General features: G+C 63.0%; 1 protein-coding gene across 1 annotated transcript; it reads right to left on the reverse strand.

The window, feature by feature from the left end:
• Positions 1-272: 272 nt before the first annotated feature.
• TNPO3 (transportin 3) lies at positions 273-22,105 on the reverse strand. The gene is made up of 23 exons (XM_058022293.1): positions 21,946-22,105; positions 16,698-16,898; positions 16,029-16,102; positions 15,273-15,429; positions 12,724-12,867; positions 11,884-12,059; positions 10,880-11,018; positions 9,736-9,882; positions 9,042-9,149; positions 8,212-8,303; positions 6,976-7,115; positions 6,713-6,904; positions 5,533-5,624; positions 4,959-5,035; positions 4,693-4,753; positions 4,122-4,262; positions 3,509-3,625; positions 2,966-3,060; positions 2,679-2,835; positions 2,244-2,411; positions 1,686-1,798; positions 1,029-1,119; positions 273-954 (listed from the first exon to the last, which is right to left on the reverse strand). Exons 1-22 carry the CDS (start codon positions 22,069-22,071, stop codon positions 1,059-1,061), a joined length of 2,778 nt encoding a protein of 925 aa, XP_057878276.1. The 5' UTR covers positions 22,072-22,105; the 3' UTR covers positions 273-954; positions 1,029-1,058.
• Positions 22,106-22,933: the final 828 nt, after the last annotated feature.

The raw sequence follows: 22,933 nt of genomic DNA on the forward strand, positions 1-22,933 counted from the left end.
TGGCGGGGCCTGTCCCCACGCCTGTCCCCCCAGAGCTGGCAGGGACCAGCACCAGGGTGCTCTGCAGGGCAAGGGGACCGTGACCCCCACCCTGGGGCAGCCCTGCGCTCCTCCCTGCGCTGCCCAGGATAATCCCCCTGGGATTTTGGGGGCAAACAGCAAGAAAACAGGGCTGGAGCCACCTTGGACCCGGAGCCCCCAGGGATGGGGGATACCCAGCACTGGGGGAGCACAAAGCAGCCCCAGCCCTGGGAAGAGAACCAGAGGGACCTTAGGAAGTTTTAATTTATTTTTTCAGTTTTTTGTTGTTTTTTATTGTTCTCGAGATGGCTACACACCCCCGGAGGGAACCGCATGCGCCCGCCCGCCCTGCCCGCACTCGAGCCACCGCCTCCTACCCCAAAATCAAACCAAAGAAAACCCCGAAAAAGGGAAAAAAAAAAAAAGAAAAAACCAAACAAGAAAACAAACAAAAAAAGCAGAACAAAATAAAATATAAATCTCTATTTGCAGAGTCCGTCCCGCCTGCGTCGTCTCGGGGAGTCGGCACCAGGCAGGCCACGGTGGGCTCAGGGGGGCAGCGCCCCGGGACCCCCAGACTGACCCCCCCATCTTCCTAAACAATTTGTACTGTTTGTTTTTTGTTTGTTTCTTTTCCTTCTTTTTTGTCTCCATTTCACAGAAAGTTTTTCTGCTTCTTTTGCTGCCGGGCGGAGCCGAGGGGCTCGGCGTGGCTCCGGTGCCTGGTGGGTGGCAGTCGGGTCGGAGGCGCTGCCCCGGGGCTGCTGCTCGGGCGGTGCCCAGCCCCGGGCGGGCGGGGCCGCCGGGACCCCCGAGCCCTCCTCCCTCCCGTGGCTCCGGACTCCGGGACGCGCTGCAGCGGGCGAGAGCCCTCGGCTGATTGTGGGACACATTCTTGGGTTGCTGTTGCCTGTCTGCTCCTTAAAGACATTCCTGGCAGGAGGAAGGGAGCTTCACCCTTTGTCCCCGACGTCCTGCGGGGCGGGGGACCCGGAGCCAGCCCTTACCTGGGAGACAGGTGCCACGTGGAGCCGGAGCTATCGGAACAGGCGGGTGAAGTCCCTCAGAGCCCAGCAGACTTGTTTACATTCCTCAGCACTGCAAGACAAGGGGGGACATCAGGGGTGACCCCAAGGGGACGTGTGGGACCCAGGGAAGGTGTCCTGCCTAGGGAGGGGAGCTGGGAGCCGGGAGCCTGGCAGCTCGGCTCCAAGGTGTTGGAGAGATGAAGGGACAATCATCCGGGCACAACGAGGCCGGCAGCCCCTGGGACTGTCCCTGGAGGAGACTCATAGGCTATCACGGTGGTGGCTGGGTGGAAGGAACCGGCTGCCCCCAGGCACTCAGCCTCTGGGATTTGTCCAGGGACCAGATGGAGCCAGGCAGAGGGAGGTGATGTTCCCAAAGCAGATGGCCCTGGGAAGGGACAGGCCTGGGCAGGGCCTGGCAGCTGCAACCAGTGACTCACGGGGATGAGGAGGTGGCTCAGAAGGGCCCGTGGCTCGACAGGGATGGGGCTGGGCAGAAAAACCCGTTGGGTGATGGCAGAGGCGCCGTGCAGGCAGGTGGCACATGCCAGCAGCACCAACAGCACAGGGCTGGGGCTGCTGGAGGCCAGCCTGGGGGAGGGAGCTGGTGCCAGCCGGAGAGCCCGTGGCACTCACCTGGTGACCTGCTTGTGGAAGTCGGTGAGCTGTTTGTGTGTCACCTGGATGGCTCCGCCCGTGGTTTCCTTTGGCAGCCCCTTCAGCGAGTTCTCCAGCCAGCGGCAGAACGTCTGTGCCAGGGAAAGGGAGCGACTCGGAATGGGGAGCCCAGCCTGGCTCCCGGGCCCTGCCTCGGCAGAGCTTGGGGTGCCAGCCCTGCCCCTGGGGTCTATCCTGTCCCTCTGGGGTCCCATCCTGTCCCTGGGGTCTATCCTGTCCCTCTGGGATCCCATCCTGTCCCTCTGGGGGCCCATCCTGTCCCTCTGGGGGCCCATCCTGCCCCTGTGGGGTCCCATCCTGTCCCTGTGGGTCCCAGCCCTGCCCCTGGGGCCATCCTGTCCCTATCCTGTCCCTCTGGGGTCCCATCCTGTCCCTCTGGGGTCCCATCCTGTCCCTCTGGGGGCCCATCCTGTCCCTCTGGGGGCCCATCCTGTCCCTCTGGGGTCCCATCCTGTCCCTCTGGGGGCCCATCCTGTCCCTCTGGGGTCCCATCCTGTCCCTGTGGGTGCCCCTCACCGGGCGGTCGATCTGCATGATCTCCCAGAGCACCTCGGCGACGTCGGGCAGGGTGTAGGGCGGGAGGCAGAAGCAGCACGTCTGCAGGAGCTGGTTCACAAGCTGCTGCCCCAGCTGGGTCATCACCTGGTTGATGAGCTCCTTCCGCACCTCAAAGTCCTCCTCATGCTGCGGGAGGAAGGAGAAGGGGGTGGGCAGGGCCTGGGGACAGGGACACACACTGGTCCTGGGGGCAGGCTATGGAGAGACCAGCGTGGGTGGCTCGTGGGGACACCAGGACAGGGCAGCTGAGGATGGTGGGGCTGACGGGGCTGGAGCAGCCTGGGACAGTGGAGGTGTCCCTGCCATGGCAGCGGTGGCACTGCAGGGGCTCTGGGGTCCCTTCCCACCCAGCCATGCCAGGATTCCACGGCGACACCCCCGAGTGCCACTCACGTCGTTGGCCACCCCGGTGTGGATGAGGTCCCGCAGGAATTTCATGACGCTGCAGTTGGCGTCCCGGTGGTCCAGGGTGGTGGCAGCGATGGCCCACTGCAGGATGGGGATCATCACCTGGCTGCGCAGGAGGGTGATGGGGCTGCGCTGGATGAACCTGCCCAGCACACAGACAGATGGACATCAGGGCAGGGCCTGCCTCTCCCCGCCCCACTGCTCCCGTGGGAGCTCCCAGGGGACCCTCCCCGAGGGGAGAGAGGCTGGGTGGCCTGTGAAGGAGGTGGCACCTGGCTGCCAGGCGGAAGAGGTCATCCACGGTGTCAGGGTGGTTCTGGAGGCCGTTGGGCTGCTCGAGGAGCTGGAAGGTGGGGATGCAGAGAGCCTGGGGAGAACAGGGATCCATCAGCAACTACCTGGCATCACTCCTCAAGCTGCCCTTCCCCACATGGAACAGGCTAGGGCTGCCCCATCCCTGGAAGTGCCCAAGGACAGGCTGCAGGGGGCTGGGGACAACCTGGGATAGTGGAAGGTGGCCCTGCCCACAGATGGGCTTCAAGGTCCCTTCTCACCCAAAGCAGTTTGAGATTCTATATAGATGGGATATTAGGGAAAATTCCTCCTGGAAAGGCTGTCCAGCCTTGGCACAGCTCACAGCTGGCCAGGACAGGGGTGGAGTGCCCGCTCCCAGAGGGATTTCAAAGCTGTGTGGATGTGGCACTTGGGGACAGGGCCAGTGGTGGCCTCGGCAGTGCTGGGGGACGGTTGGACTCGAGGGGCTCAGAGGGATTTCCACCCTGAGTGACGCTGTGATTTGGGCAGGTGAGCCCCACCTGCAGCATGTCGAGCAGGCCCTGCCGGCAGCCCTCCTCCATGCCGTACTCATCCACCAGGATGCTGCCCAGGTAGAGGAAACAGGAGTGCTGGTGTTCCCGGTACACATTCACCATCTGGGGAGACAGGAACGCTGCCACATCTGCCCTGAGCCCACATCCCTCCATCCCCAGCCTGGCCCCTGTGGGCAGGGACATCCCAAGGGACTCGCTCAGGTCCTGAGAGACTCTCTGTGCCCAGGCCATCTGAGCCAGCAGCACTTCCCTATGGAACCTTCCCCTTGGAGCCTGGCAGGAGCCAAGTGGAGCAGGCAACACCCACCTCTGGGACTCAGGGATCCTTCCCTGAGGCTGGGTTACCTCCCCAAGGAGCTGTACCATGCAGGGTTTCACACACTCCTCCCAAATCACACACACACACACACACGGGGATCCACAACCTCCCTGCATCCCCACCTCTTCCAAAGCCTCTCTCCTCCCCAAGGGCTTATGCTGAATTCCCAAGACTGCCAGGACTCGCTGCAGCACTTCCCCGTGCCCACAGCCAGCCCTGCCACGCTCGTGGCAGCCACAGGGACCCCTGAGCGAGCGCCCAGGCCAGCTGTGTCCCCACCTGTGTGACGAGGGGCTGCAGCAGCGCGGCCGAGCCCTTGCCCACGCAGCGCACGGCGAAGCGCAGGCAGCGGCAGCAGCGCTCCACGATGCGGTTGTCGGCACTGTGCTTGTTCAGGGTCTCCGACAGCACCGGCCAGATCTGGGCACGCACGCGAGGAGGGGTCACACCTGACCACGGACACTCTGCCCGCTCCCCCCGGCCCCCCGAGCACCCGGACCCCAGGGAGGGATGGCACGTGGGGGAGGAAAGGTTTCTGGGGAGCCTGGGGGCGTTTATCCCCTCCGGTGCAGCGTGGCAAACGGGACACGGGCAGGGAAATCAAACACCGGGGCCGTTCCCAGAGCCAGGGCCCCTTCCAGAGGGCTGAAGCCTCAGATTTCCCCCTCCACACCCCAATCCCTGCTTCCAGGACGGACAGGAAGGTGCCCCACGGCTCCCCTCACGTGCAGCCCTGTTCCCAACTCTGTACAACACCCCAGGTACCCCCATAAACTTTAACACCCTGGAAACCCCCACCCCAAAACCCCCCACAGAACCCTGTCCCCAGATCCCAGCCCTCTCCACGCACCTCCTGAATGACTTTTTGGCACGGGTGGACCTGGCCGTTCTCGACAATGGGGTTGGTGTGTCTGTGGGAACAGCCAAGGGTTAAGGGGGTTTGGGATTACAGCCAAGGAAAAGGTTGGAGCTGTGGGAAGTGGAACAGGAACTGGCTTGGGGGGCACCTCAGGAGCTGGAACCTGGGGAAGCAGAGACTTCCACCAGGGCTGGGGAGAAGGGGGCAGTGCAGAGTCATGCTCTGGGGGAGCAGCAGTGCCCCAGCTCCTTCCTCACCTGAAGATGACGGCGAGTCGATCCAGGGGCACTGTAGGGTCTGAGGAGAGGCCATTGCTTGGCTCCTGGGAGAGCAGCTGGAAACAAGGGAACAGGATAGGATTCCAGGAGCACAGGTAGCCCTGGGCAGACACTGCCTGGACACTGACTCCACCAGCAGCAGCTCCTCAGGTGGGATCATGGCTCAGTCCTGGCCATGTCCTGTGTGGGCGCTGGGCCCTGCCCCATGGAACAAGTGACAGGATGAGAGGGAATGGCCTCAAGCTGTGCCAGGGGAGGGTCAGGTTGGACACTGGGGAAATTATTCCTGGCACTGGCACAGCTGTCCAGGGCAGGAGTGGAGTCCCATCCCCAAAGGGATTAGAAGCTGTGTGGATGTGGCACCTGGGGACATCAGTGGTGGCTTTGGCAGTGCTGGGGAACAGTTGGGCTTCAGGGGCTTCTCCAACCCAAACAACTCTGTTACTCTAGGATACAGCTCTGGCTCTGAGGACACGGCTGCTGTAGCAGGGCTGGGGCCTGGCCACTGTCCCCACTGTCCCCTCCCAGGTGCTGTCCCCCCATCCCAACGCACCTTCTTGAGCGCCAGCACCTGCACGGCGCAGAGCTCGCTCAGGCACTCCGAGATCTTCTCCAGGGGCAGCCGGGCCAGCACCAGCGCCGTGCCTGCAAGGACACACACGGCTCAGGAGCAGGGAGGGCACAGGGGCGATCACATTCCCAGATGGAAGGGCTGTGGGACAGGGGCAGGGCCTGGGAGTTTCCCCGCAGCTGAACCTGGCTCTGGCTGAACCAGACACTGAATCGCTTCAGTCCCAGCAGGGAGCGACGCTGGTGTGAGGGACAGGGACAGGCCAACAGATCCACAAGCACATCTGGGCTCACCACGTGTCCCCAGTGTCCCCGTGCCAGTCCAGCAGCACTGTGAGATCCTGGGAATCTCCAGGGAAGGCGCTTTGGGGCTCCCAGCCATGGAACACAAGGAGCACTGAGCTGCTCCCGCTCCCAATGGGCAGCAGCTCACTCCCAGCTTTGGCACAGCCAGGATCTGGCTGTGGTGCCAACCACCCCAGGGGGAACCTCCCTGGCTCGGGAATTCCTGGCTTGTTCTAAAGGAGGGGGAGAAAACCCTCTGGCAGGGAAAGGAGCAGCACAGCTGGTGCTGGGGCATCCAGGGGTACAAGGGGATTTAGTCTCCCATGGCAGCACACGACTGCAGGGAAGGCTCCCTGGCTCTGGGGATAAAGGCTCCAGCAGCACTGGAATTCACTGAAAATCTTTAAGGCACATCCCCAAAACCATCTGTGGTTGAGGAGGCTTATGGTGCCCAAGAGTCCAGTGAGACACCAACACTGTGAGTTAAAAATCTCCGTTCTTGAGCCCAAACTCTCTAAAAGAATGACCAATACTCCCAAACCTCCACCCTCTGTGTCCAGCAGGTGATTCCCAGAGTTTGGATGGAGCAGTGACCCACTGCCAGCCTGGCTCTCAGCATTTCCCACACACTCTCCCCATGTATCCAGCCCAGGACAGTCCCTGAGCTCTGTCTCAGGCATGGGGACAGTTACCAATACAGGATTTATTTCTGCCTCCAGCCCCAGGGGAACTCCTGAGGATGCTCTGCATGTGGAATGGGACTTGGGGTCCATCAGGACAAACCCCACGAGGATGGGGCTCAGCACCCTGGGGAGCAACCCCCACGGACACCCCTGGCAGCTCCCAGGATAGCCCCCAGGGCCCGGGATGGTACCCACCCTTGAGCAGCCCCACGGCGGCCTCGGGCGACAGCGCGAAGGAGTCGAGGGCGCGGGCGATCTCCAGCAGCCCCGAGAAGTGCTGGGCCATGTGGTCCCGGCACACGGAGCAGATGTTGTGGATGGCCTTGGCCGCGGCCGACGCCAGGCGCCGGTCACAGAGCCCCTTCATCAGGTAGCCCAGCACGGGATCTGCGGAGACAGGGGCTCAGTGCAGCGGGGCTGCCGGGGGCACGGGGGCACGGCGGGGGCGCGGGACTCACCCAGGAACTGCGGGTTCCTGTCCACCACCTCGCTCATCTCGCCCACCAGCTCGATGCTGGTGTAGCGCACGGCCGTGTGCACCGACTCGGGCAGCCGCACCACGCCCTCCAGCACCTCCACCAGCGTCGGGTTGTTCTCCCTGCGGGACAGCCTCGGCTCAGCGCCCGGAGGGGCTGCCAGGGGCTGCCGGGCCCTCTGCCTCGCCTCACAGGCACTCTGAGCGTGCCACGGGACTGGGAGCACACTGGGACAGACCCTCTGAGGGGGGCTCTGCCCCACGGACACCAGTGCCACAGTGGGGAACGGACAGGCAACACAGAATGCCTCCAGGGAGAGCCCCACCACTGCTGGGGGACACAACAACCAGGGGGTTCATTACCTGGGAGCTCTGCCCCACAACTACCAGGGGACACGAGAACCAGGGAGTTCATTACCTGGGAATGAGCCCCACCACTACTGGGGGACATGAAAACCAGGGGGTTCATTATCTGGGGGTTCATTATCTGAGCCCACCACTGTAGGAGGGTGTGATGGGTGATCCCAGGCTGGTGGGGGCAGAGCCCCAGTGCTTCCAGCCAGCACTCCTGGGAACAAGGCATTGGAAAAGCAAGCAGGAGCAGCCTCAACACAGATAACAGGAGCTGGTGATGTGAAGGGACTGAGGTGCTGAGGTGACTCCTCCAGGTACCTGGGGAGCAGGGAGATAGGATTGCCAGCCTCACAAGGAAAGGAGGGATGGTGTCACCAGCCTCCTTGGCAAAAGGAGTGATGGCAATCACAGCCTCCCAGGGAAGAGAGGGATGGGGATCCCAGTGTCCCAGGGGTGAGAGGGACAGCATTCCAAGCCCAGGGAAAGTCAGCTGGGTTGTCCCACTGCCGGCAGTGCACAGGACTCGCTGCGGGCTCACCACCCTGGGTGTCACCTGTCCACACTTCCACTGTCACTAACATAGGAGGAAACACTCTCAGTAACTTAACCTTCCCTGAGGATACCTAGGAAAACTCCACCTGGATGTGGAAGGATCCCCAATGAATGGTTTGGGTGTGAACAGACTTCAGAGCCCCTCCAGTGGCACCCCTGCCATGGCAGGGACACCTCCCACAGTCCCAGCTTGTTCCAAGCCCGGTCCAACCCGCCCTTGGGCACTGCCAGGGATGGGAATGTCCTTGGGATATCTGTGGTGTCCGTGTCACAGGGAGGCAGCCCTAGCCCCCCAGACACAGACAGGACTCACTGGTCGACGCTCTTGGCGATGGAGGCCATGATGAAGAGCACGGCCTCTGTCACCTCCCAGGGCGGGTTCCCGTCCTTGAGCGTCGCGTAGAGCTGCGGGAGGGACGGTCACTGAGGGGCCAGGAGCCCCATCACCAACCCTGCCCCACGGCCTGCTCCTGACCCATCCCAGCCCCACGGCCTGCTCCTGACCCATCCCAGCCCCACAGCCTGCTCCTGACCCATCCCAGCCCCACAGCTCTGCTCCTGACCCATCCCTACCCCACGGCCTGCTCCTGACCCATCCCAGCCCCACAGCCTGCTCCTGACCCATCCCAGCCCCACAGCTCTGCTCCTGACCCATCCCAGCCCCACGGCCTGCTCCTGACCCATCCCAGCCCCACGGCCCTGCTCCTGACCCATCCCAGCCCAAAACTCCCACCCTCACCCATCCCAGCCCCACAGCCTGCTCCTGACCCATCCCAGCCCCACGGCCTGCTCCTGACCCATCCCAGCCCCACGGCCTGCTCCTGACCCATCCCAGCCCAAAACTCCCACCCTCACCCATCCCAGCCCCATGGCTCTGCTCCTGACCCATCCCAGCCCCAAACTCCCACCCCAGCTGTGGGCCCACAGAAACCCCACGTTCCACACTGTGGGACCACAGTGGCTTTCCCCAACATGTCAGGAACCTCCTGGTGCTCCCACACCTCCTGCTCTCCCAGAACAGCTCCCACCACACAATTCCCTGTGCACAAGGTGTGTGTGACCTCCTGCAGTCCCAAAGGCCACCAGGGCTCGGTCACCTCCCCTGGCATTTGCCTGCACCTCACTGCACTCCCACAAACCCACCTGAGCAAAACACTCCACTGAGCCCACGAGGAAGATGAGGTCCTTGACCAGGTCCGAGACACGCATGCGGAACTCGCCGAAGTCATCGGTCTCCTCGGGGACTCCCTCCTGAGGGACAGCAGGGACAGCACAAGGGCAGCTCAGGGGAGCTCAGGCTCCCCCTCAGCCACAGCCACGGCAACACCACTGATTCTGTTCCAAGGAGACCCAGCATTCCTGCCCTCCTGCCACAGACCTGGCTGCTGGAGGGTCTGCAGAGCTGTGCCCAAGGGAAACATGACCAGCCTGAGCACACACCGTGTATTCCTGCTCCAGCTAGTGAGGAAGGGACGGGAAGCAAGGGGATGAGAAGGAGAGGAGAGGACAAACCATCCCAGAGTGCATGGAAGAAGACACCAGCTGGAACTAGCGAGCCATGCCATCCTGAACCCAAGAAAACTGCCTCAAGCAGGGACAACACAGCTTCCAAGGGGACACACCATCCCACTGCCCTGCCAGTTCCACGGGGACACACACACACATCCTAGTACTTGCACAGGGACACACACACACACATCCCAGCTGTGCCACAGGGACACACACACACATCCCACTGCCCCGGCAGTTCCACAGGGACACACACACACATCCCAGCCATTCCACAGGGACACACACACACACACACCCCCTCCCTGGCCATTGCACAGGCCCTTACGTGGTCGGAGTCGAGCTGGCAGTGCCGGGCCAGCGCGTGCAGCAGGCGCTGGATGTAGGCTTTGAAGATGCTGTGGATCACAGCATCGTCCGTCTTGTACAGGTGCTCCCCCAGTCTATACCAGAAGTTAAAGGAAATTTCTACCACCTGTTTGGAAAGAAAAATACAGCATTTTGTTACAGAATAGCAGAACATAGCTATTCCCTCACTGTGTCAGTAGTCCTGATGGAGAAACAGAAACCCTGGCCCTGGGTGGCAGCAGTGGCAGCACCACAGATGTGTGTCAGAGCTGCTGTGCCACACAGTGGTGACACAGGGACCAGCTGCCCCAGATCCACTGATTTCTCTGCCTGTCACTTATAAAGGGCTTGGGATCCCCCAGTGACACTGAAGAGCTGCCCCAGCCCCTGGCAGCCAAAGCCTCTCCAGCCCAGAACCACCCCAGAGCGGGCCCTGGGGCTCTGGGAGCAGCTTGGGCTGCAAGTGGATGCAACCTCTTTGTGGTGGGATCTTTAATTTATTGTGTGGTCATTGCACAAAAAACATGAGTGCAGATTTAGTCAGCACCAGCTGCAGAGCTCCACGTCCCCCTCAGCACTGATGGCACAGGATGAGCTTGTGGCCAAGGAACACTGAGCTTAACAGACCTGGGAAGGGAGGAAAAGGGTCCCAGGGACCCCAGGGAGTGTAGAGGGCCTGCTGGAGGACAGCCACCCTGCATCTCCCATGGCAAACCAGCCAGGGAGCAGCTTCCATCCACTGCACACAGGCAGGGATCAGCTACTGGCACTTAAAGGTTTGGGAAGAATAAAAGGATAAAGAATTAAATAAAAGATAAAAAGAGACCAAAACAACGACAAGTTTTGCTCCTAAGGTACGTGGGTGGGCACTTTGATATGAACTAGCATTTCAGTCACTGACAGGGCAAAGTTCCCAGGAACCACAAATCCCCACTGAGCTGCACCTGAACACGTGGGAAAGCACTAACAGGGGTTTCAGAGCTGTGCTGGCAATCCCAGGACACCCAGAGGGAAACGCGAAGCCCACGAGTGCAGAGCAGGGATTCCAGAGCTCGCAGGGCCATGACTGGGCAGCAGCAGCAGCAGCAGCAGGAAGGCTTGCCCCGTGCCTGGCTGCAGCTCACCTCGTACTGCGGGTGCCCTGCACAGATGAGCAGCAGCTCCAGCGTGCGCAGGTCGCCCAGGCCCTGGCCCGGCGTGCACACGATCTTGTCCAGGAACGTCTCGCACAGCTCGGTGAACACACGGCAGTAGTTGAGCACCCTGCGGAGGGACAGGCGCTGCATCAGCCTCAGGGGCTCCACCCCAGTGCAGGGGGACAGGGGCTGGATCAGCCTCAGGGGCTCCACCCCAGTGCAGAGGGACGGGGGACAGGGGCTGGATCAGCCTCAGGGGCTCCACCCCAGTGCAGAGGGACGGGGGACAGGGGCTGGATCAGCCTCAGGGGCTCCACCCCAGTGCAGAGGGACAGGGGGACAGGGGCTGGATCAGCCTCACAAGCTTTATCCCAGTGCAGAGGGACAGGGGTTGGATCAGCCTCATGGGCTTTATCCCAGTGTGGAGGGACAGGGGGACAGGGGCTGGATCAGCCTCACGGGCTCCACCCCAGTGCAGAGGGACAGGGGCTGGATCAGCCTCAGGGGCTCCACCCCAGTGCAGAGGGACAGGGGTTGGATCAGCCTCAAGGGCTCTACCCCAGTGCGGGGCATGGCTGGGCAGAATGTGCCCAGGGCCTTGGGCAGAGTGAGAAACCCCAAATTCTGCTTTGCCAGCAGCTGGGAGACACTCCAGCAGGGGAAGTGGGTGCAAACACTGCACTCCAATAAGCAAATCTGCTGAAATAGTGATCTCAAACTTCTCCAAAAGGCCAGTGAGGGCACGGCTCCAGTCCAGCCCAGCCCCTGGCCCCTCCAGGTCTCTCTTGCAGTGAGGGGCCCGGACCTGCCCCCAGGCCTTGGGTGTGACCCCACGAGTGCCCAGCACAGGGACAGGCACTGCCCAGCCCCAGTGCCCCCAGCAGTGCTGATGCCCTGGCACTGGTATCTCCCTTTGGAGGCTGACATGGCCCTAGCAGGTCAGCGCTGTCCTGCCCGTCCCTCCCGGCCACAGCAAGGTCCCTGTCCCTCACTTGTCCAGGTCCTCCCGTGCCACAGCCATGTGATAGGCACTCTCGAGGGTGAGCACGCCCTGGAAGAGCTGCAGGGCCAGGGGCAGGTTGGTCTCCACGTTCTCGATGGCGTAGAGGGCCGAGCACACGCAGTCCGACGCGGCCTCGTGCAGGTTGGACGAGGTCTTGTCCTGTTGCTGCAAGGCACAAAAGCCCAGCAATTATCAAAGGGTCATGGAACAGCCTGAGCTGGAAGGGAGCACAGGGATCCCAGATGCAGCGCCTGGCCCTGCACAGACACCCCAACGATCCCAGGGAGGGAGCTCTGGCAGCCTCGGGGCCGTGCCCATTCCCCAGGCAGCCTGGGCAGTGCCCAGCACCCTCTGGGGCAGAACCTTTCCTGCTTCCCAGCCTGACCCTCCCTGGCACAGCTCCAGCCATTCCCTGGCTGCTGTAACTGGTCACCAGAGCAGAGATGGGAGCTGCCTCTCTGCTGCCCCAATTATACCATGCTATCAGGCAGTAATGAAACCACCAGGTTTTTGTTCTGGTTCCCACAATGGCTGGATTTGATCTTGGAGATCTATTCCAACCCTCGGGGTGTGACAAACCTCACCTGGCACCCCTGGGTGTGACAAACCTCACCTGGCATCCCCTGGGTGTGACAAACTTCACCTGGCACCTCATGGGCAGTGGCACCTCCCTGCCTGCACTGCCCGCCCTGTGGAGCTGATCTGGCCAGAGGGAACCAGAGAGTCCCTGCGTGACACAGGAGGGATGAACCCCCTGCTCCTCACCTCAGTCCTGCTGGGATTGCCCAGTGTGTCCCCTGGAGCCCCCCAGCTCCTGGGAAGCACTCACCAGCACCTCGAAGAGCAGGGACAGCAGCTTGCTGTTGGCCATGAAGGTGCTGTCCAGGACGCCCAGGTTGAACCAGCTGCCCAGGCAGCGGAAGATCTTGATGAGCATTTTCTCCTCATTGCCTGCCTTCTCCACACATGTCACCTGCAGGGACACGGCACAGCCGGTCAGGATGTGACTCCAGCGGGTGGTCCATGAGAAATAACCATCCTCTGGAGGCCCCATGAGAACATTCCAGAGGCAGGCTGCACCCAGCACCCCGTCACCAACAGCCCTGGACTCAGTGAGAGGGAGGGACAGAGCCCACAGGAGCAGGAAGAGCAGCTGGAGCAGCTCCCTCATCCCCATCCTGCAGGATCCCGTGTTGGGCCAGCAGAGCACAGCCATCAGGGATGCTCACACCTGACAATCCCAGTTTAACCCTTCTCCCACAAAACCACCTCTGCAGAGAGAGGCTGCTGCTGAGAGCCAGACCTGTCCCAAGGGACGTTCCAAACATCCACCCCGGTGTCCAAGGCAGGATGTGCTGAGCTGTGGGATGGCAGCAGCTCATTCCCAGTGCTGGCCGATGCTCCAGCTGCAGCCCAGTGCCCAGCAGAGCCCTGCCAAAAGCCCCAGCCTCGACTGGCACAGGGCAAGGGGGAAAAGGTGGACAGGCAGGATGTGGAGAAAGATCCTAGACCCCCCAGACTGGCCCAGGAATCCTTGCACAAGAGCTTCCAGAAATCATCTCACTTGACATTTCAGTCCTAAAGGCACCCTGCCTCATCACAGTCCCTGGAATGCTGCATTTTGTAACTGAAGATGGGAATTTGGCATTTAAATCCCACATAGAAAATATAAATACTCTTCAGGTAGGTGGTGGAAATGCCCATGCTGGCACCAAGAGGGAAAGCTCAGGAAAGCTTCAGGCAGAGGTGCAGAGGGATCAGGAATGTGCAGGGACAGGGCCAGCCCTTGGTGATCCTGTGTCAGCTCTGAGCAGCTGTGAGCACCCGAGCGAGGTGACACGGCCTGTGTCCCCAGTGTGCCAACCAGGATCTCCCAGGGATGCTGGGAAAAGCTGGGGCTGGACATGGCTGGAGGGGACAGCCCAGCGAGGGGGCCCCCTGGTGTGCCAGCTGGGATACCCCAGGAAAACATGGGGCTGGAGAGGACAGCACAGAGTGGAGACTCCTGATCCTCCAGCCAGGAGGTGTCCCTGGAAAAGCTGGGGCTGGCAGGGCAGGGTGGCCCTGGAAGGGGACTCGAGGAAGCTGAAGGAATTTCAGACTGAGCAAGGACTTGCTCAGACAACTTCTCCCAGAACAGGTGGAGCTGGGCTGCCCTGACGGCTGCAGAGGGACTGGCAGGGAACTCTGCTGGGATAAACATGGAATGGGGGAAGAGGCTTCTCCAGCAGCACCTGGGCTGCTGGGCAGAGGGCACAGCTCAGCCCCATCTCCTGACACAGGATGAGGGGAAGCAGCCTTGAGCTGTGCCAGGGCAGGCTCAGGTCGGATACTGAAAAATTCCTTCCTGCAAAGGGCTCTGCAGCCCTGGCACAGCTGCCCAGGGAGGTCTGGAGTCTCCATCCCTGTTGGGATTTCGGAGCCGGTGGAAGTGGCACTCGGGGACAGTCGCTGGTGGCCCTGGCAGTGCTGGGGGATGGTTGGGCACGCGGGCTCTGAGGGCTTTTCCAGCCTAAGCAGAGCTCCGGTGCCCTGAGGCGGGCTGGGTGCCCTGAGGCGGGTTGGGTGCCATGGGGTGGGCTGGGTGCCCTGGGGCGGGCTGGGTGCCCTGAGGCGGGTTGGGTGCCCTGGGGCGGGCTGGGTGCCCTGGGGCGGGCTGGGTGCCCTGAGGCGGGCTGGGTGCCATGGGGCGGGCTGGGTGCCCTGAGGCGGGCTGGGTGCCCTGAGGCGGGCTGGGTGCCCTGGGGTGGGCAGGGTGCCCTGGGGCGGGTTGGGTGCCCTGAGGCGGGTTGGGTGCCCTGGGGCGGGTTGGGTGCCCTGGGGCGGGCTGGGTGCCCTGAGGCGGGCTGGGTGCCATGGGGTGGGTTGGGTGCCCTGGGGCGGGCTGGGTGCCCTGAGGCGGGCTGGGTGCCCTGGGGCAGGCTGGGTGCCCTGGGGCGGGCTGGGTGCCCTGAGGCGGGCTGGGTGCCGTGGGGCGGGCTGGGTGCCGTGGGGCGGGCTGGGTGCCCGGGGGCGGGCTGGGTGCCCGGGGCAGGTTGGGTGCCCGGGGGCGGGCTGGGTGCCCGGGGGCGGGCTGGGTGCCCTGGGGCGGGCTGGGTGCCCTGGGGCGGGCTGGGTGCCCGGGGGCGGGCTGGGTGCCGTGGGGCGGGCTGGGTGCCCGGGGGCGGGCTGGGTGCCCCGGGACGGGCTGGGTGCCCTGAGGTGGGCTGGGTGCCCTGGGGTGGGCTGGGTGCCCTGGGGTGGGCAGGGTGCCCCGGGGCGGGTTGGGTGCCCCAGGGTGGGCTGGGTGCCCTGGGGCGAGTTGGGTGCCCTGAGGCGGGCAGGGTGCCCCGGGGCGGGCTGGGTGCCCCGGGGCAGAGGCAGCTGCAGGCTGCTCACCAGCAGGGACACCACGGTGCTGGAGTAGTAGGCCAGGTCCTCGATGATCTCGGTGCGGCGGTTGGCGCCGATGCGCAGCGAGCGGCTGTGCACCTCCTCGGGCAGCACCGTCAGGATCTCCAGCAGGAAGGGCAGCGACGTCACGTCAGTGCTGTACCTGCCACGGGCACAGGGGACACCTCAGCACTGGCAACAGCACAGCCAGGGCTGCCGGGCACCCTGCACCTCGGCAGGGCTCTAAGGCCCCTTCCCAATCCCACGGATTCAGCAACAGTCCTGCCTCAAGGACAGGCGGTGTCCAGCCACAGCCCTGCCAAGAGGAGCCTCCAGCGTGGCTCAGCCCAGATTTACAACAGAGCAGTGACAGAAGCTTTCCCAGCCCGTGAGCTCTGTGAGTCCAGGTGCCACTGCCCGGAGCAATCCCACCCCCTCCTGCTGCCAATGGACTCAGGGTGGTGGCAGCCCCAGGGGCTGCTGCTGTCACTGTGCAGCAGCGTGTGGGGACATCTGGGGACAATCCAGCCCCACTGCTCCATCCCCCAGCATGGACACAGCTGAGGGAAGAGGGATTGTCCCTAACAAAACAGGGATGAGGAAAAGCGCTGAGTGCTGGGCTGTGAGCAGGGAAGCGTGCACGGCAGCCAGCCCCTCCTGCCACCACCCAGGGCAGCTGAAATCAATCATCACAGGAGAAAAACTTCCCTTTCCTGCACCACGCCTGCCTGACACAGCCCCCAGACAGGAACAGTCACTCACTTCTCCACCAGTGTCTGCACACAGCCCTTCCACGAAGCCATCTGCAGGGCAAGGTCAGCTATTGCCAGAGCGAGCTGGAAGGGAATGCAAACACACGGATCAGTGTGGGGAGTGCTGGGACGCGCCCAGAGACAGGGCTGTAGGCAGCTCTGGAAGCCACCCCAACATCCCTGCCAGCAGGTAGCTCAGGAGATCATTCCCAACACGGCTCATGGGCTGGGCACTCCGGGATCCATGTCCCCCATCCCTGCCTGTGCACAATCCCTGCAGTGAACACCGGCTGCCCCGAGGGCTGACATTCCCTGCCACAGCACCCAGGGGCTGCACGGGCACCCTGCCTCAGCCTGGGGCTGTCAGGCCCCCCGGTGCCACAGGAATGTATGGATAGTGGGAATGAAGGGTGCAGGGAAATCCCCCTGGCACCCAGGGCACTGCCAGGTTTGTGTCCATGGCAGAGCACAGGAAAACCCCTGCTCCTCCTCTCCAAACAGCAAACGAGGATGGAGTAATGGATGTAACTAAAGGAACCAAGTGATGAAGGAGGGAAATCAATCTTGTGCAGGCCAGGAGCAGGGACCAGCCTTCCCTGTTTTCCAGCCCAGGGAGAGTGACTGCCTGCCAGGAGCAGGACATGGAGAGAGCAGCTCCATCCCCCCTGCCATCACCCACCTGTGTGACAATGACCGGGGACAGGTCCTTCAAGTTCTGGATGTGGGACAGCAAAGAGTCCCGGAGTGAGGCGTGGGAATCCGTGGGGAGTTCATAGAATGAAGTTTGGATCTTCATCTTCATGGTCTGTGCTGCGAAGTAGCAGGACTCCACATCCTGGTGGATCTGCAGCAGCTGGTCCGAGATCTCCCAGGCATGGACCTGTGGGAGAGCCACGCTGTGCTCAGTGGGCAGGGCTGATGGGGGGTCAGGCTGCTGCAGACAGCCCAAATTCCCAGTGGACACACAGCCCTGTCCTGCCAGGGCGAGCCCAGCGAGGCCCCGGAGCTGCTGCAGGGCTGGAGCCCCTCAGCTCCCAGGGAGCCAGGCTGGGAGAGCTGGAGATGCCCAGCCTGGAGAGGAGAGGGATCCAGGGAGAGCTGAGAGCCCCTGGCAGGGCCTGCAGGGGGACTGGGGACAAGGCCTGCAGGGACAGCACACAGGGAATGGCTCCCACTGCCAGAGGGCAGCCATGGGTGGCATCTTGGCAATGAGGAATTCCTGCCTGGGCTGGGCACACCAGACCCACCTGAGGGCCCACAGCAGGACTCCAGAGCTGAACACGGATGTGTCTGAGAGCTGGAGGAGAGCCAGGCAGGAGCCCACAGCCTGCCCAGCCCCGGGGCAGCTCCAGCCAGTGCCGGGCTGGTCTGAACCCAAAGGCTCAGTCCTGAGTGTGGGACTGGGGCACTGGTGAGCCAGGGAAACACCAGGCAGACTCCAGAGCCCCCTGGAGAGCTGAGAAATGGGAACAGATGGCATCCCTGAGTCACTGAGAGGGGAAAAGACCTTCAAGACCATTGAGTCCAAGCAAGCTGTGCCCCATGCCCACCCTGTCCCCAGAGCCCACCGAGTCCAACAGGTCCCCAGCAGCGCCGAGGCCACCACTGCCCTGTGTCCCTGTGTCCCCAGGCGCCACATCCCCATGGCTCCTCACCTCAACCCCTCCAGGTTCAACCCCAGAGCCATGGATCCATCCCTGCCACATCCAGGCAGCAGCTCCCCACAGCTTCCCATGGGACACTGCACATTTTCCCCATGGAGTGCTGCTCCATCAGCACCCCTGAGCACAGTGTGGTTGAGCAGAGCCCTTGTGCTGCTCCATCAGCACCCCTGGGCACAGTGTGGTCAATGAGAGCCCTTGTGCTGCTCCATCAGCACCCCTGGGCACAGTGTGGTTAAAAGGAGAGCCCTTGTGCTGCTCCATCAGCACCCTGAGCACAGTGTGGTTGAGCAGAGCCCTTGTGCTGCTCCATCAGCACCCCTGGGCACAGTGTGGTTGAGCAGAGCCCTTGTGCTGCTCCATCAGCACCCCTGGGCACAGTGTGGTTAAAAGGAGAGCCCTTGTGCTGCTCCATCAGCACCCCTGGGCACAGCGTTGTTAAGGAGAGCCCTTGTGCTGCTCCATCAGCACCCCTGGGCACAGTGTGGTCAATGAGAGCCCTTGTGCTGCTCCATCAGCACCCTGAGCACAGTGTGGTTGAGCAGAGCCCTTGTGCTGCTCCATCAGCACCCCTGAGCACAGTGTGGTTGAGCAGAGCCCTTGTGCTGCTCCATCAGCACCCCTGAGCACAGCGTGGTCAATGAGAGCCCTTGTGCTGCTCCATCAGCACCCTGAGCACAGCGTGGTTAAGGAGAGCCCTTGTGCTGCTCCATCAGCACCCTGAGCACAGTGTGGTTGAGCAGAGCCCTTGTGCTGCTCCATCAGCACCCCTGAGCACAGTGTGGTTAAAAGGAGAGCCCTTGTGCTGCTCCATCACCACCCCTGGGCACAGCGTGGTCAAGGAGAGCCCTTGCAGAGCCTGCAGACAACTCCTCTGCTGTTCCCAGGCTCTGCTCCTCCTTCCCCAGCTGCCTCCATGACAGGGCTGTAACTCCAGCTACCCCTGGTGTAAAACTGGCCTGGAATGACTCTAACAGGAGTGAGAAAAGCCTGGAGTCACTGCTGGCATTATCGTCCCCCCTGGATTTATTTATCCCCACAGGGAATCCTCACACAGGGAATAAGCAAGAAGTTAAACTCCACACCTCCAACAGCCAGAATCCCACCAAATTCCCTCAGAAAACTCCTTCTCCCCTCAGTTAACAGCCTGGTAACTCCAGTTTGGATGGACAGGATGGCAGACACAGGAGATCCTCCCAAACCCACCACCCCAGGGCACATGGATAATCCGTCTGGGAGCCCAGCTCAGCAAAGAGCACAATTATTAACGGGCTGTGAGCACCAATGACTGCAAGAAGCTGCTTCTGGGCCTGAAACTCCTCATGGCACATTCAGGAACTCTACAAAGCCAGAGCATTTCCCTCCCAGAAAGCACTTCCTGAATCCCCACTGAACCCCAAACCAACCTCCACTCGATCCACTCCAGAGCCCCAACACTCAGCTCACAGCCATGGACCCACATGAAATGTTCTCCCAGGGCTCTGCTCCAGACACAGGATGCAAACTGCAGCCAATCCCACCCTGGGTACAGCTCCTGCGCCTGAGGAAACCCCAGCCAGGCTGCAATCAGCCTTCACACAGCTCTGAGCACACGGCTGGCTGAAGGAGCCTCAGGTTCTGGGATTTGGGTCAGCTTGCACCGAGCTCCCCAGAGCTGGGCAGGCTCGGAGCTGCTCGGCCACGTCCGGCCCCGTTTCCCAGACAGCCAGCAGGAGAGGGAGAGCGAGGCTGCTGGGGGAGCTGAGGGACAAACCCGAACCCCATCCTGCCAGAGATCCCAGGGGTGGGAACTGTGGGGATCTCACTCAGGTTTGGGGGTCCCCAGTGCCAAACCTGAACCCTCAGAGTGACCCAGGCACCCAGACTCGGCTTCAGGCTTTGCCTTCTCATCCCCACGATGGGATTCATCCCACAGATGCAATTTCAGAAGGCTTCACCCCACACAGGGTAACACCACACCACTTCAGACGGCTGCAGGCATCTGCCCTTGCTGGTCTTTGCCCACCCCTTTATGCCCTCACGTTCATGCCCTGCACCTGTGTGCCCTCTGCTCCCTGGGCACACCTGGGCACTCCATGGCTCAGTGCTGCTCACCTGGGCACCCCATGACTGTCAGTGCTGCTCACCTGGGCACCCCATGGCTCAGTGCTGCTCACCTGGGCACTCCATGGCTGTCAGTGCTGCTCACCTGGGCACTCCATGGCTCAGTGCTGCTCACCTGGGCACCCCATGGCTGTCAGTGCTGCTCACCTGGGCACCCCATGGCTGTCAGTGCTGCTCACCTGGGCACCCCAGGGCTGTCAGTGCTGCTCACCTGGGCACTCCATGGCTGTCAGTGCTGCTCACCTGGGCACTCCATGGCTCAGTGCTGCTCACCTGGGCACCCCATGGCTGTCAGTGCTGCTCACCTGGGCACTCCATGGCTGTCAGTGCTGCTCACCTGGGCACCCCATGGCTCAGTGCTGTCAGTGTTGCTCACCTGGGCACCCCAGGGCTGTCAGTGCTGCTCACCTGGGCACCCCATGGCTGTCAGTGTTGCTCACCTGGGCACTCCAGGGCTGTCAGTGCTGTCAGTGCTGCTCACCTGGGCACTCCAGGGCTGTCAGTGTTGCTCACCTGGGCACCCCATGGCTGTCAGTGCTGCTCACCTGGGCACTCCATGGCTGTCAGTGCTGCTCACCTGGGCACTCCATGGCTGTCAGTGCTGCTCACCTGGGCACCCCATGGCTGTCAGTGCTGCTCACCTGGGCACTCCAGGGCTGTCAGTGTTGCTCACCTGGGCACCCCATGGCTGTCAGTGCTGCTCACCTGGCACTGGAGGGGCTCTGAGGTCCCATCCCACCCAACCATTCCAGTATCCCCTGATTACAAGCCCAGAAAGGCAGAAACCAGCAGGAACCCCACCCCGAGAGCTCGTCCCAGCAGAGGCAAAGATGACAGAAGTGAGCAGGGCTGGGCGCTCTGAAGGGGCACAGCCTGCCCAGGGGTGCCAGCAAACAGCCCCTGGCAGGTGGCACTGCAGGGACACGGCTTGGCACAGAGGGGGATCCCATCAAACAGCCCTTGGGGGGTCAATCCCAGTGCCCCCATCCAGACCAGGGCACGGGGACACCTGAGGGACACACAGCGAGTGCCCAGCCAGGGCCACCAATGCCACCAGGGCCACCAAGCTGGGAAAGGTGCCAGTGGAGCATCCCAGGAGCCTGGCACAGGACCCATCCCTGAACTGGGACCCTCCCTCCTCCAGCTGCCCCTGCCAGGGGGACATGGGGGCAGCAGCAGCAGCAGCAGAGCCCCCAGACCCAGCTATGGACATTCCCTGGGAACTCCAGCGGGGGCTGCAATGTGGCTGCAGCACTGCAGGGGATTCGGGGGGAGATGGGGCAAACAGGAGTTTGTGGGAAGGAGAAGGGGCAGGAGCTGCTGCTGCGGAGGGAGCTGGGACACCCGGGGCAGGGAGGGGCGGGACACGGCCCCAGGGCAGGGATCGGTCCCGGTGCTGGGCAGGGCCTGGGGAGAGCGGGGAGCGCACAGGGGACCCTGCCCAGCTCGGGAGGGGAAACACCCACCCCTGAGCGAGGGGGACAAAGGGGCTCCAGCAGGACCAGGCGGGGTCACAAAACACCGACAAGCGCCCCAAACCCGGGGGAGCTGTGTCCTGAGGGCTCTGGGGAGGGACTGAAGGAACCCTTGGCTCCATCATCTCACGCTCTCTCCCCCCGGCCGGCAGGAGAAGCCCAAATTTCCCTGCGGGAGCCAATTCCTCCTTCCCAACTCCCTCAGGACTGTGCCAAACCTGCCCAGCCCCTTTTCCTTGTGTTAATCACGGAACCAGGGAATGGTTTGGGTGGGAAAGGACCGCAAACCACCCCCAGTGCCACTCCTGCCATGCAGGGACACCTCCACTGTCCCAGGCTGTTCCAGCCCCAGTGCCCAGCCTGGCCTTGGGCACTGCCAGGGATCAGGGGCAGCCCCAGCTGCTCTGGCAATGCCAGCCCAGGCAGGAATTCCTCATTGCCAAGATGCCACCCATGGCTGCCCTCTGGCAGTGGGAACCATTCCCTGTGTGCTGTCCCTGCAGGCCTTGTCCCCGGTCCCTCCCAGGGCATTCACAGGGATGGGGCAGCCACAGAGCAGCGTCACCGGCGGGGTAGAGGCTCCCCGAGGCCGCCGAGGGGCCGCAGTTCCCTGCCGCGCCCCACCCCGGATGCGGCCCGAGGCCTCCCCGCGAGCCCGGGCCCGGTACCCGCCGCCCGCGGCTCTCACCGAGCGCTGCAGTTCGCCCAGCCAGCAGCTGGCCCGCTCCTTGCCGCTGGGGTCGGGGTCGTGGTAGAGCGCCTGCACGGCCTGCTGGACGAGCTGCAGGCTGGGCCGGCCCGGCCCGCGCTCCATGGCCGGTCCCTCAGCGCCGCCCGCCCGCCGCCATCGCCGCTCCGCCGCACCGGGCCGGCCCCCGGAAACGCGCCCGTGCGCCTTCCGTTCCGCGTCCTTCCGTTCCGCCGGCCTCCCTCGCCGCTGCCCGCTCCGCCCCGTTCCGCCTCTCCCATCTCATCGCATCCCATCCCATCCCGCCCCGTCCCGTCCATCCTATCCCATTCCGTTCCATCGCATCCCGTCCCATCCTCTCCCATCCCGCCACGGTTTGTCCCACCGCCCCCCCCTACACGCCCTGCCCGGAACGGGTTTCCGGCGGTGCGGCGGCCAAATGTGTCCGGGCGCACGCGGCGCGGCGGGAAGGGTCTGGGACCCCCCCTCAGAGCGGAGTGTGGGGTCCCGGTACCCCCGGGGGCTCCAGAGACCCCCTCAGAGCGGAGTGTGGGGTCCCGGTACCCCCGGGGGCTCCAGGGACACCCTCAGAGCGGAGTGTGGGGTCCCGGTACCCCCGGGGGCTCCAGGGACCCCCTCAGACCGGAGTGTGGGGTCCCGGTACCCCCGGGGGCTCCAGAGACCCCCTCAGAGCGGAGTGTGGGGTCCCGGTACCCCCGGGGGCTCCAGAGACCCCCTCAGAGCGGAGTGTGGGGTCCCGGTACCCCCGGGGGCTCCAGGGACCCCCTCAGACCGGAGTGTGGGGTCCCGGTACCCCCGGGGGCTCCAGAGACCCCCTCAAACCGGAGTGTGGGTCCCGGTACCCCCGGGGGCTCCAGGCCGGAGCATGGGGTCCCGGTGTGAAAAACGCCAATCACTTGTTTTTAAAATTTTAAAAGTTTAATAGCAATTAAATGGTTATAAAAAAAATAGTAATGCAATTAGAGTA

Source organism: Melospiza georgiana, chromosome 4 (genome assembly GCF_028018845.1).
Source record: "Melospiza georgiana isolate bMelGeo1 chromosome 4, bMelGeo1.pri, whole genome shotgun sequence".
In the NCBI taxonomy this organism is placed as follows: Eukaryota; Metazoa; Chordata; class Aves; order Passeriformes; family Passerellidae; genus Melospiza; species Melospiza georgiana.